This window comes from Myotis lucifugus, unplaced genomic scaffold (genome assembly GCF_000147115.1).
Source record: "Myotis lucifugus unplaced genomic scaffold, Myoluc2.0 scaffold_127, whole genome shotgun sequence".
Lineage (NCBI taxonomy): Eukaryota > Metazoa > Chordata > Mammalia > Chiroptera > Vespertilionidae > Myotis > Myotis lucifugus.
The window spans coordinates 3,132,534-3,147,114 of NW_005871175.1; the positions used below are offsets into that span (position 1 = coordinate 3,132,534).

General features: G+C 41.5%; 1 protein-coding gene across 2 annotated transcripts in view; it reads left to right on the forward strand.

Moving 5' to 3' along the window:
- Window positions 1–901: 901 nt before the first annotated feature.
- Window positions 902–14,581, forward strand: part of SCFD2 (sec1 family domain containing 2) — a 315,517-nt gene continuing 301,837 nt past the window's right edge. For both annotated transcript variants that reach the window (XM_023758303.1, XM_006093976.3), the window contains exons 1-2: window positions 902–1,842; window positions 3,777–3,945. In XM_023758303.1, the coding sequence (XP_023614071.1) occupies window positions 1,005–1,842; window positions 3,777–3,945 (1,007 nt within the window). In that variant the 5' untranslated portion in view covers window positions 902–1,004. The remainder of the gene's footprint in view (window positions 1,843–3,776; window positions 3,946–14,581) is intronic.

Sequence of the window (14,581 nt, forward strand, 5' to 3'; positions counted from 1 at the left end):
GATATCAACTGTATGTTTTGTATTGGAGGACTGAGAAGGAAGATAGGATGATGATAGTAGTGGTGGTGACTTAGGAATATCCTCATTTGGAAGGTGAGGATACATTGATACTTCCTTAGAGATGAGCACAGCTCTTTAAAAGTAAGGATGAGAAGGGGTTGGATTTTCAGATTTTTGAAGCAGACTAAGACTTACTGACAATTCGATGAGGGCGGAGAGATGGAGAAAGTGAAAATGAGACCAGGAGATTGTTTATGAGGCCTGTGTGCAACATCTATAAATTACAAAACATTAGTTAGTTGTTTTAGCTCAGGCTGCTCTCAGTTTATTCATTCATTTATTTTAAAAATATATTTTTATTGATTTCAGCGAGGAAGGAAGAGGAAGAGACAGAAACATCAATGATGAGGGAAAATCAGCTGCCTCTTGCACACCTCACACTGGGGATCAAGCCCTCACCCCGGGCATGTGCCCTGACAGGTAATCCAACCTGGAACCTCCAGGTTCATAGGTCGCAGCTCACCCACTGAGCCACTCCAGCAGGGCGGCTGCTTTGAGTTTAGGTGGAGAAAGGGGCTGTACTTTTAAAGAGATGTGCTCATCTCTAAGGAAGTATCAAACTTTGGATTCTCAGGGGCCGGGAAAGGTCATCTGAGCAGACAGGGAGAAGAAAAGAACGTAGTTCAGCTATTCCTAGGCAGCTTCCTCCTCTCCCTCAACTTTCCAGGAATCCCTGAGCCCCGGAGCCCCGCCCACCTCCCCCCAGCCCCGCCCACCTCCCCCCAGCCCCGCCCACCTCTTCCCAGCCCGCAGCCTTCTTACAGGAGCGGGTCTCCGGACCTGCCAATCACGTCCTGCGACGTCATCACCGTGCGCAGCCTCTGGACGAGTAGGACGCGGCCCCGCGTGTACCGAGTTGCCTGTCAAAGTCTCAAAGAGCCCAATTCCCGGAAGCTGTGAGTTCTGAGGAAAGTTTTAGTCCCTGAGTGTGCGAATCCCCAACGATGAGCGCCCCGGGCGTACAGTCCTTTACCCAGCAGGGTTGGGAGCAGGTGCTGGCCAAAGTGAAACGGGCCCTGGTCTACCTGGACGCCGCCTGCGCCGAGAGCCTGCACTGGGGCTGCGGAACCACCCGGCTCCTGGAGGCGGTGGGGGGTCCTGCGTGCCACCTGCGGGAGTTCGAGCCCGAAGCAGTGGGCGGCGGAGCTAAACAGCCCAAGGCGGTGTTTGTGCTGAGCGGCCTCCTGAAAGGCCGAACCGTGGAGACTCTACGGAACATCATCTGCCGCAGTCACTTCCAGTATTGTGTGGTGGTCACTGCCGTGGACCACGCGGTGCACCTCACGGCTAATCACGTGCCCGCGGCCGCAGCGGCTGAGCTGGAGGGGCAGCAGCCAGTATTCGAGCAACTGGAGGAGAAGCTGTGCGAGTGGATGGGCAACATGAACTACACCGCCCAGGTGCTGCACATCCCGCTGTTGCTAGCCCCTGCTGCTCCCTGCCTTGCCTTGACTCCGGCCTTTGCTTCCCTTTTCCCACTGCTACCTCAGGATGTGCATCTTCTTAATAGTGCCCGACCGGACAAGAGGAGGCTGGGGAGCCTGGGTGAGGTGGACGCCACTGCCCTGCCCCCTGAGCTGCTATTGCAGATCAGGTGCCTAGTGTCGGGCCTCAGTTCTCTGTGCGAGCATTTAGGAGTGCGGGAGGAATGTTTTGCTGTAGGCTCCTTCAGTCGGATCATAGCTGCAGATCTGGCCAATTATGCTCCTGCCAAGAACAGGAGGAAGACTTCTACGGGCAGGGCCTCCGTGGTCTTTGTGGACAGAACCCTGGATCTCACAGGTAAATGGGATTGTTGTGCAGGTCTTCATAAGCACTCCCCAAGGTTCTGGGACTTTCACTGGTTCAGCATATATTTTATCGACCTCCTGCTGTTTTTCAAGTTGAGGATACAAAGATGGACTAGATGGACACAGTCTCTGATCTCACAGAGTTTATAGTCTCTCTAGAGCAGTGGTTCTCAATCTTGGCTGCACATTAGAATCACCTGGGAGTCTTTTTAAAATCCTGATTTCTGGGCCTCATCCTCCGGAAATTCTGTTTCTTTGTTACTAATGATGAGGCCCAGAAATCAGGATTTTAAAAAGATTCCCAGGTGATTCTAATGTGCAGCCAAGGTTGAGAACCACTGCCATAGAAGCACTCATGCTGGCTCTGTCTTAAGTCACTTTTATAAGCCTGATTATTATTTTTTAAGAAGAGTATAGTTTTTGGAGTTATCTGCTTCCTGAATTTGAATTTTTGCTTGGTAATTTAAAAGCTGTGCAAGCTTGCCGGGCCTGCGTGGCTCAGTGTTAGAGTGTCGACCTATGAACCAGGAGGTCATGGTTCGATTTCGGTCAGGGCATGGTCAGGGCACATGCCTGGGTTTCGGGCTTGATCCCCAGTCAGGGGCATGCAGGAGGCAGCCGATCAATGATTCCCTCTCATCATTGATGTTTCTATCTCTCCCTCTCCCTTCCTCTCTGAAATCAATAAAAAATATATATTAAAAGTTGTGTAAGCTTGAGCAAGTTACTTAAACTGAATCTTCTACTCTGTAAATGAGCATACAGTGGGGCCTTGACTTATGAGTTTAATTCGTTCTGTGACGGAGCTCGTAACTCAAATTACTCGTATGTCAAATCATTAAAGTGAAGGAGTGAGACACATGATGCTGGGCTGATGTTGTGGCGTTCACTGTGACGTTCGCTGCGCCAACTAGCGGTGGAGTATCTGAAGCTGGCTCATAACCCGAATTTTAGCTTGCAACTCAAAGCAAAATATCGGCAAACTCGTTAGTCGGGACACTCGTAAGTCAAGGCCCCACTGTATTAACACCTACCTATTAGAGTTGTAAGAATTAATTGGATAATAGAGGGACGTAATAGATGTAGTATGAAGTTTAATACCTCATACATCATAAGCTCTCAATAAATGTTAGCTATTGTGATAAAGATGATGATGGTAATGAAGATGATTTCTTGAATTCTTGATTTGGTCTTTTCTATGTAGTTTTTCTGTCCAAATAATATGACCTGGCAAAAAACAATAGAAAGACAGAGATAAAGATAGAGATAGAGGAGAGAGAGACATTAGGAAGCAAATGTTAATTGGCTTAAAGTGGGTAAAACAAGTAAATGTTCCAAGTCCCACCCATCCTTGGAGTGAGGTCTTTCAAGCAACAATGGCTTTTGGAAAGATAACTTGGTTTCATGGGAAAAGTACTAAACTGTGTCATTGGCCTTGAATTTTAATTTGATTCATTTAGTCATTTGGTATTAGAAGAGTTAATACATGTAAAGCACCTAGAACAGTCCCTGGTACACAGGAAGCACTCTATAAATACCTCTATCATTGTAAATTCATTTATTTATTTATTCTTTCCTTTATCTAGCAAATATTAGTGAGAACCTACTAGCTGCCAAGTTGCCTGCCAGGTATGGTGAATATAGGGTGAATTAGATAAACAGTTGCCATTATGAAGATATGGACCTAGCAGAGGGAGATCTGCTATTCCTTGTCAGGTCTGCAAGCCCTTCTTATGATCTTCATCAGTAAAATTTGGCTCTCAAATTTCAATATAGTATCATCCTATGACACCATTTACCTGGCTGACTATATGCTGATTATTTATCCATTCAGTATTTATTGATACCCATCATGTCATCAAAATGTTAATTCAGCTTCTTTTTCCTCCCATTTTGTGAGTTCATATTTTCTGTCTGCTTAAACAGGAGCCGTTGGACATCATGGAGACAACTTGGTAGAGAAGATCATTTCAGTGCTTCCCCAGCTCCCCGGCCACACCAATGATGTGATGGTTAACATGGTAGAACTCACTGCACTTCAGAATGAAGAGGAGAATCAGAATATGGTTGCACCAGGCTGTCTTGCACAATCCAAGTAGGATAAGTAGATTTTTCCCCCCTCTCCTCTTACTCTCTTCCCTTTTCTTTCTCTCCTAGAATGTTCTGTAGAGAGAAAAACAATGAAGAGTTAGTCTGGTTGAAAAATTTATTCTGGGTAGCATTTAAAAAACCCACATTTTTTTTTTCTAACCAGAATAACCATATCCAATAAACAACAATAAGCCACATGGAATTGAGTCTAGGCTTTTTCCATTTCTCTTTCTCAGTTGACTTTTCCACATGATTAAAAAACTGCCCACATAGTTATGAAACAGTGCTATTGTATATATGTAAATAGTATGCTCTGGGCATTAATGGGAACAGTTTTTATTTCTGTGTATATTTTTCACATGCTTAGAAAAATTAGAGAACAAAGATGGTGTACTTTATGTTATGCAGAGTTTCAAAAATAAAAGAACATTTTTTTCAGAAACAGGACAATGAAAAGATACAATAGTTACCTTTTCTACTTTGTCCTTCATCAACAATTCTATGAGGAAAAAATGCATCAGAAGGGGGGAAGTGTCTGAGTATCTGTTCCCCTTATCTTCATGTTTTTATTGATTTTTTACAGAGAGGAAGGGAGAGGGATAGAGAGTTAGAAACATCGATGAGAGAGAAACATCAATCAGCTGCCTCCTACACACCTCCTACTGGAAATGTGCCACAACCAAGGTACATGCCCTTGACCGGAATCGAACCTGGGACTTTTCAGTCCGCAGGCCAACGTTCTATCCACTGAGCCAAACCAGTTAAGGCTATGTTTTTAGTTTTTATACAAAACAAAACCTTTCAACACCATAGATTCAAATATCAACCTTAAAGGATACATTTGGAATTTCTTATCATATTTGGAATTAATTTTCAGCTCCTGAAGTTTTCAACTTTTTTGTAGATTAGTAAAATTGGATGATGAGTATGTATGATCCACTGTGGGAAGAAAACGGAAAGTTCTGTAGCCTATCTTTTGTAAGCTTATACAACAGTAAAAAAATGGGCCATGTGCTAACTTCAGCAGCACGTACACTTAGCTGTTCAAAGGGCCATTCAGAAGTGAATTGCTAAGGACTTGCTGAGCCTCACTCTGGACTAGGGACTATGAAGAACATAAAAGAATATGAAATAAAATTTTGACCTCCAGGAACACTTTTTTTGTTGGGGTAGTCATGATTTACATATAGGTACAATTAAAAATAATGTAAATCGAGACTAATAGAGCTGCTATAGATTATGTACTTCCTACAAACAAAGTATAGGGTTAATGTAGATCAATGTGGAAGTTGTGGTGCTTGAAACAATGTCTTAAAGGATTTAAAAAGGTGAGAGGGTCAGGGTGAGCATAGGTATGGAAACAAGACAGGGGTTGTGAGGAAGAAAGATAACCTCGTTGGACCACCATTGTCATCAGCAATATTAACATTTTTTTAGGACTGACTATGTGCCAAGAACACTTCCAGGCATTTTACATTTGGGAAATCATTTAAGTTTTACAGTAAACCAGTTGAGGTAGTTGTTTTTACTCCCCCATTTTAAAGGAAAGAAAACTGAGGCAAAGAGTCAGTAAGCAACATCGCTGATCAATGTTTCTCTCTCATTGATGTTTCTAACTCTCTATCCCTCTCCCTTCCTTTCTGTAAAAAATAAAAAAAAAAGATTGTATGGCTTGGTGAGGGGAAGTTCTTCAAAGGTAAACTGAAACATTTGACAAAAGAAGGGGAAGGGATGCTGGGCAGCTAAAACCAGTAGATGCCCCTTAATAAAAATACCACTTATAGAGTACTTATTGTGTAACAGGCATTGTTCTGATCACTTTATATATAGTAACTAGAGGCCCAGTGCACAAAATTCATGCACAGGTAGGGTCCCTAGGCCTGGCCGGTGATCAGGGCCAATCAGGTTCCCCGCCTCCCTGCCTCCTTCTCTCACTCCCTCAGTGCCCCGCTGCTGCCACTGGTTGCCTGCCATGTTCTGCACCGTCCCCTGGTGGTCAGCGCATGTCATAGTGAGCAATCAAATTCCCGTTCTCCTGGTTGAACTCCTGAGGGGACACTTTGCATATTAGCCTTTTATATATATAGGTTTATTTAATTCTCACAACATCCCTAACATAATTACAAAGAGAACATGTGACTTCCCAGAGAAGTTTGCAAAGAGAAGAGTAGAATCCATTGTTAATGAACAGGAAAAGCAAGTAAAATTCTGAGAAGTGTGGTGAAACAACTGTAAGAATCAAGATATAGCTTAGATCTACGAGTAACATTTTGTTTATGGCCTATTAAATAACTTTAACTCTTCAGTCCTCATTCTGCCCCAAGCTTAGTCACAAGCTTAAACTAAACCAGTCTTGAAATCCCATTTCCCTTGACAGTGATTGTTTTAGAAATGGGGAGGTAACAAGTGAGTCTTCTTGGTCAGATTTCTTTGCTTCTGAAAAGAGACTCAAACAAAAGACACACTTTCCCCTTTCCCTTATCCTCCTCCCTCAATGGCCAGGACTCTGATGTAAATCCTGAAAATGCTAGGCAAACTTGCTCACATCCAGAAGTTGAAACTAACACTTGGAAGGTGGAGTGGCCATGGGAGCCACAGAGAAGAGCAGCAATGGAGTTACTGTGTCTGGACCATTATCATCTACACTAATAAAAGAGAAACATGGTAATTAGCGTACAACCGCTACCATTCCCATTGGCTAATCAGCATATCCTTATGTGGGGCAGATGCTCAATGCAGGAGCTGCCCCCTGGTGGTCAGTGAGCTCCCACAGGGGGAGTGCCGCTCAGTCAGAAGCCCAGCTGCAGACTACAACGTTCCACGCCAGTGGCAGGAGCCTCTCCCACCTCCGCGGCAGCGCTAAGGAGCAGCGAACTGAGCGGTAAGGAGCAGTGAGTAAGTGGGTGGTAAGGAGCGAGGGGTCCTGGACTGCAAGAGGGATGTCCGTCTGCTAGCTGAGGCCTAATCCCCAGGAGCGGGCCTAAGCTGGCAGGCGGACATCCCCCAAGGCTCCTGGACTGCGAGAGGGCACAGGCCAGGCTGAGGGACACCCCCCACCCCCCCGAATGCATGAATTTTGTGCACCAGGCCTCTAGTGTAGTATAGTTACTTATTGTTTAAGCCAAATTGAGTTGCTGTTTTCTATTACTTTGTAACCAAAGGCATCCTAACTGACACATTTTCTATACCTCATTATTTCATCTATAAAATGAAGGCATTGGCCTAGATGACTTATAAGGCTCTTGGATTTAAAATAAAAATTCTTCCTAACTGTGCTCCATTTATGACTCAGCTCTGCCTCTGAGCACTTACAGCTAAATTCTTTCATATACATTTTCCCCTCTAGCTCTTCATTTACAGCGGGTGCCTTTTTCTCTCAGATTCTGAGTGAGTGTTGTCATGGAATATGTGCTTTAAGTGCCACCCAAGTTTGAGAGTGTGTTCATAAATGTGAAAGGTGGTAATGGGTTCTAGAATGCCGGAAGCCGGTCCATCCTTGCTGCTTGACACAGTCGCTGCAGGACCTGCTGGGGTTGGACCCCACACTAGAAAGATCTGAATAAAAAAGAAAGCTTTAATGAGAGCAGGTTGGTGAAATAGACCAGAAGTCAGGTTGCAGAAGATAAAGAGATGGATGGTGAAAAAATTATAAGCAAATAAAGGTCTAAAACAGAGCAAATGGATAGTTGCTGGGGGCGGGGGTGGGGGTGGGGGGGGGCGCACGCAGTTAGGGCATGGATGAAAAAGATGAAGGGGAATATAATCAATAATATTGTGATAACTTTGCATGGTGAACAGATAGTGACTAGATTTAGTGTGGTGATCCCATCTTAATATATATAAATGTCAAATCACTGTTGCACACCTCAAACCAATATAATATTGTATGCTAGCTACTCAAATAAATAAAATAATAAGTTAGGAAAAAAGCAATAACTGAGAGAAAATGGTAGTTTTTACAATTTTTATTTTTGCAATTGCTTGGAAACTGAGGGGATTGCACTGATTAATTGCTTTGCAAAAGAGAAATTGAAATAAATTCAGCTTTCCTAGCATATAATGTACTTCTATCAAAATAACAACCACTGCTACTGCTTCCAACACCACCCCTGGAAACTTCTCAGTGAAATGAATGTGAGGATAAAAAGTTAGTACTAAAATGCAAAACAGATGGGTGCTTGGCAATAAATAATGTTCCTGCAATGGAATAATGTTTAAAAAGCAAATCTCTATCTGTGACATCAACCTTGATAATAAAAATTTATTTCTGCCCTGGCCAGTGTGGCTCAGTTGGTTGGAGTATCATTCCATACACCAGAAGGTGGTGAGTTTGATTCCTGGTCAGGGCACATGCCCAGGTTGTGGGTTCGATCCCCAATCGGGGTGCATGCTGGAGGCAACCGATGATGTTTCTCTCTCACATTGATGTTTGCCTCTCTCTTCCTTCCTTCCTCTCTCTAAGTTAGATTAAAAATATTATTTTTAATATCTTACAGAAGGCTGTTTGTAATTATAGCCATTGAAGGTACTGCCAATGCAAATGAGAAATTGATAACTTAAATGCATTATCCCTACTGGGGATTGAGCCCGTAACTCAGGCATGTGCCCTTGACCGGAATTGAACCTGAGACCCTTCAGTCCGCAGGCCGACACTCTATCCACTGAGCGAAACCAGCTGGGGCTTCCTTCTGTTTAAGTGGGTTTCATTCTCTGCCCCATCTCCATTCTCCGTAAACGATTGCTCTTTCAGTTCCTTAGGTACCCTTAGCCTGATTCTCTGCCTGTATTTACTATGTCTGTGTTTGGTGTCCCTGGCTCTGGCCTAAACCTGCACCCCTGGTGCTACTGGTTCTGTTCTGTGCAGGGCCCACTTCTCCTCCCATAGCCTATAAGACAGTGTGTCAGCAACTTTCAGATTCCTCTCTGACCTCATCTCTTATTCTCTTCCTTTCTGTCTTCTTTCGAACCTAGTGGCTTTCTTTTCTCCTAATAGGGCACTCACTGCCTGCCACAGGACACTTACTCTTGCTGTTCCTTCTGCCTAGATCGTTCTTTTTTTAAAAAAATATATTTTATTGATTTTTTACAAAGAGGAAGGGAGAGGGATAGAGAGTCAGAAACATCGATGAGAGAAACATCGATCAGCTGCCTCCTGCACACCTCTTACTGGGGATGTGCCTGCAACCAAGGTACATGCCCTTGATCGGAATCGAACCTGGGACCCTTCAGTCCGCAGGCCGACGCTCTATCCACTGAGCTAAAACAGCCAGGGCTTTTTTTTTTTTTTTTTTTTTACTTTTTAGGTAAAAATTACAAATTAAGTAGAAGAAAGGCCTACCTCTTCTCAGCATACAGCTGTTATATTTAACTTTTTTGAGGCAGTCTAAAGATCATCTGGTCTCAGTTACAGGGTTAGAAAACAGAATTAATGAGTAATTTGTGGGGGAGAAGTAAAGCAGAGTTCTTTTCTAAAAATGAGGGGATAAGTGTTCACTAGGAGTAGTTAAATAATTCAATATGCCAGAGACATTTAAGTTATGTTTCTTAATAAAGAATTATGTTTAATAGTCAATTGTGTTCAAAAACATTGAAATGCATATTGAGAAAAGAAGGTTTGAAGGTAGAAATTCTTGTACTATAATTTCTCATGTATTGCAACTCAGTTATGGTGTTAGAGAATGTGCAGGCCACCCCCAGAATCTTTTTCACATTGAAACATTTTAAATGGTTTGTGGTCTGTGTTGTAAGAAGACTGAACTCTGGGTCATTGTGGCTTTGGGATACATAATTTAAATGGAAACTATGGCTCCTTTAAACAAAGCCAAGAGCCCTCTGAAGTTAGCTAAATGGAAAAGAAAAAATGGAAAGACTTATTACACTTGAGTGACAAGTTCCTAATTAGATTGATGTTCATTGCCAAGCAAAAGTCAACAAGTCCAAAAATTTAACTCCTATTGGGTTAATCACCCACAACCTTTATTGGGGTGCTTCTGAGTCTTATGTTGTATAGACCAGAGGGTATTGAACAGCACACCAGGATTGTCCCACAGCTCTGACTACAGTTCTCTCTTCTGACACCTGCTGGTGTTCTTGCCTGAGGGCCCTTTTCTGTCCTTTTACTCTGCCTTCTAATAACAGTGTGGGATAATGACTGGTGGTGGGGTAGCTGGGATCAACAGAGTGCTGGTAGGTGTCCTAGCAGAACTGGAAGGAGTACAAAGGAAGAACTAAGAGCAAGGCTATGGTTTTAGCATTAAAAGAAGGCATTTTGGGGGCCCAAGGCAGGGGAGGTCTGAAATCCTGGAAGTCTATTTGGGTAAAATGTCATGGGTAGGAATATGAAAGTAAACCCTTTGAGCATGTAAATGTGTGTTGTAATTTATCCAAAATATAGCCCTAGCCAGTTTAGCTCAGTGGATAGAGCCTCGGTCTGCAGACCAAAGAATCCTGGGTTTGATTCTGCTTAAGGACACGTATCTCGGTGGCAGGCTTCTCCCCAGCCTGGTCCCTAGTTGGGGCATGTGCAGGAGGCAACCAATCGATGTGTTTCTCTCATATCGATATTTCTCTCTGTCTTTTCCTCTCTCTAAAAATCAATGAAAAAATATCCTTGGGTGAGGATTAAACAAACAAACAAACAAAACCCACAACAAAAAATATATTTATTGATTGCTCTGTGCCAGACACTTGATGAAGACAAGATCTTTGCTTTCATGAAACTTGTTCTAATGGGGGAGACAGACAACAAACAGATATATATTATGTCAGCCAGGGATAAGTGCGATGAAGCAGATAAAAATTAAGGGAACCAAGAGTGACTAGGGATTTGGGGTGGTGAAAAAGTATATGGGGGAGATGTCTTTCAAACAAAGACCTCAGTGAAGCTGAATCAGGGGCTAGAACATTCCAGCCTGGGAAAAGAACTAGTTCAAAGATAACTTGTGGTATAAATTTGAGTTTCCCTAATGGCTAATGATGTTGAACATCTTTTCCTCTACTTGCTTTCCATATGAATAGACTCTTAGATAACTTCACTCTTCTTCACTCTTTTGCCAATTAACTAATTAGATTATTTTTACTATTGAGTTTATATAAGCCTTTGTCAAATATTTTTTCTATTCTGTAGCTTCTCTTTCCACCTTCTTAACAGGATCTTTGTGCAAGGTAAACATTTTTTAACTTTGATGAAGTTCTGTGTGGGTGGCCCTATTCAGAGTTAGCCAGATGCTCAAGGCCACTCTGAGGTTTGGAATCTTAATCAGGGTGTCCAAGGACTACACACAGGTGCAAGAGCAAGGCCACAGTAATCTGTATGTTCGCTGTGCAAGTAAGTGTGCCCTTCTATAACCCAAAAGACTGATGTCACTCTTTGGAAAGAAGCCTCTTTTGTAAGTAGTATGACGTTGTTACTGACCAGTCAGTACGGGACTGCATTCTAGGGAAGATGTATTACTGATCAGCTGGTGCTGCTGCTTAGAGAGGTTATAGCTTTAAGGATGGCTCTTGTATAGCTCCTATGTTGGAGGCTACTATGTAGGAAAGATGTATTGTTACCTAACTGGTGCGTGGCTAACCGCTGTATGTAATTTGCTTTGAAGAACTGTTTTGTCTAGTGGCTCCTTGTTAGCAATCACTAGTTGGCCACTGGCTTCTACAATAAAGACTCTCTTATATACCTACAACTTCTCGTGGCCTCTCTGTCACCGAACGCTTGGCATCCCATCCAGTCCCTGGCAGAGGGGCTCAGACCCGATAGTTGGCGTAGTGAGGAGGGATGAAGGACCTGTACTCCAACAGTTGGTGTAGTAGGGCAAGATAAAGGAACTGAGTTCCAACAATTGGCCTAGTTGGCAGGAGGAAGGACCTGTGCTTCCAACAAGGGGACAGCAAGCAGGGTTCAAGGAGGAACTTACTCTGACACTTGGTGCTGTGAGCAGGATTCAGAAGTACGTGTGGGTTTGAGGAGCGAGTGTTCCCACATTCTATTATCAATTTTTCCTTTTATAGATTGTTTAAGATTATTAAGAACTCCGTCTGCCTAACCCTAGATTCTGAAGATTTTTCTATAATTTTCTTTCTAAAAGTTTTATAATTTTATATTTTACATTTAAGTCTATGATTTATTTTTAATTTCTTTAACATGTTTAAGACGTATTGAGATCATTTTGGTTGTTGTTTATGCATGTCCAATTACTCCAGTACCATTTATTTTCCCGTCATTGAATCACTTTAGCACCTTTAACAAAAATCAGTTGCGCATAGCCTGGCTGGTGTGGCTCAGTTGAGCGTTGTTCCATGCATCAAGAGGTCACCACTTTGATTCCCGGTCAGGGCACATGCCTGGGTTGCAGGCTTGATCCCCCAGAAAGGGCATGCAGGAGACAGCCTATTGATGGTTCTCTCTCATCAGTGTTTCTTTCTCTCTATCCCTCTCCTTTCCTCTCTCTCTCTAAGTCAGTAAAAACATATTTTAAAAACATCAGTTGAGCCCAGCTGGCGTGGTTCGATTCCCAGTCACGGTATATGTCCAGGTTGCAGGCTTGATCCCCAGTGTGGGGCATGCAGGAGGCAGTTGATCAATGGTTCTCTCTCATCATTGATGTTTCTCTCTTTCTCCCTCCCCCTTCCTCTCTGAAATCAATAAAAATATATTTAAAAAAAACCAGTTGAGCATATTTGCTTGGACCTGTTTCTGGGTTCTATATTCTGATCCGCATATTTATCACTCTATCAATACTACACAATATTAATTTCTATAGCTGTGCAAAAAGTCTCAAAGTTAGGTAGACTGATTCCTCCATTTTAACTTCTTTTTCACAATTGTTTTTATATAGTTCCTTTGCCTTTCTATATAAAATTTAGAATAAACTTATCTATATCTCTAAAAAATATTGCTGTGATTTTTATAGAAATGATATTAACCTTATCAGTTAGGGGGGAATTGACATCTTTCCTTGAGTTTTGCACCCATGTCTTGCTGTGCCTCTATTTATTTATTTATATTATCTTTGATCTTTTTTTAAATCAGTGTTTTATACTTTTTAGTATACAGGTCCTGTTTGTTTTGTTAAGTTTACATGTTAAGTATTTCATTTTTTTGGAGTGATTGTAAATGTTACTGTAAATTTATTATCTGTGTCCACATGTTCATTGATAGTATAAAGAAGTACAATTGATTTTTGTCTTGTATACTGCAACCTTGTTGAATTTACTTACTAGTTCTAGGAGTTTATCTGTTAGATTCCTTGGAATTTTTGATTAAGACAATTATGTCACCTGCAAATAGAATCTTATTTATTTACTTATGATCCATACGTCTTTTATTTTCTTTTTAGTCTTATTGCCCTGGCTAGAACTTCCAGTATTAGGTTGAATAAGAATGATAAGAACAGATATCCTCGCCTTATTCTCAATCTTAGGGAGAAGGCATTCAGTCTTTTACCATTAAGAATATAATGCTAGCTTATATTTATTTATGTTTTTTTGAAGATGCTCTTTATTTATTAAGGAGGTGTCCCTCTAGTTCTATTTCTCTGAATAGAGAATTGGTGTTAAATTTTGTTAAAGCCTTTTCTGCATCAATGATATGATCATGTGATTTTTGTTTTCTTTAGCTTGTTAACGTGGTGGATTACACTAATGGGATTTTTTAAAATCCTCACTGGAGGACATTTTTTCCATTGATTCTCAGAAAGAGTGGAAAGAATGGGGGAATGGGAGAAGAGAGAGAAAGAGACAGAGAGAGATTGATTGGTTGCCTCCCACCTGACAGGGCCGGGGATCAAGCCCTTGAATGGGAATCAAACCTGCGGCCTTTCAGTATGTAGGCCGACGCTCAAACCACTGAGCAAACCGGCCAGGGCTGCACTGATTGATTTTTAAATATTAAACAAGCCTTGATTCATGAATAAACTCCCCTTGGTTATGGAGCATAATTCTTTTTCTGTATTGTTGAATTCTGTTTGCTAATATTTTATGTATTGTGTTCTATTTGCTAATATTTGTTAAAAATTTTTGCATCCACATTCATGGTAATACTAGCTTCATAAAATGAATTGAGAAGTATTATCTTTCATTTTCTGGAAAAGGGTGTGTATAAATTGTATTAATTCTTAAATCTTTGGTAGAATTTTGTAGTGAAACCATCTGGTACTGGAGATTTCTATTTGGAGTGTTTTAAATTATAAATTTAACTTCCTCAATAGTTATAAGACTATTCAAATTATGTCATATGGGTGAATTGTGATAGTGTTTTTTTGAGCAGTTGGTCTTTTTCATCTAAGTTGTCAAATAAATGTATGAAGAGTGGTTCCTAGCATTCCCTTATTATCCTTTTCATATATGTAGATTCTGTATTGATATCTTCTGTTTCATTCCTGATTTTGGTATTTTTTATGTCCTCTGTTTTTTTTTTTCAATCTTGCTAGAAGTTTGTCAACTTATTGATTTTTTTCCCCCCCCCCCCCGCCAGGAAACAGTTTTATGTTTCTGTGATTTTCTGTATTGTTTTTTATTTATAACTAGTGGCCCGGTGCACGGTTTCATGCACATTAATTAGAAGAAATATTTTAATATCGCTATTCGCCCTTTCTCTATACTAGAAATGTCAACAAAAACAACCAAGTTCACAATCGACAATG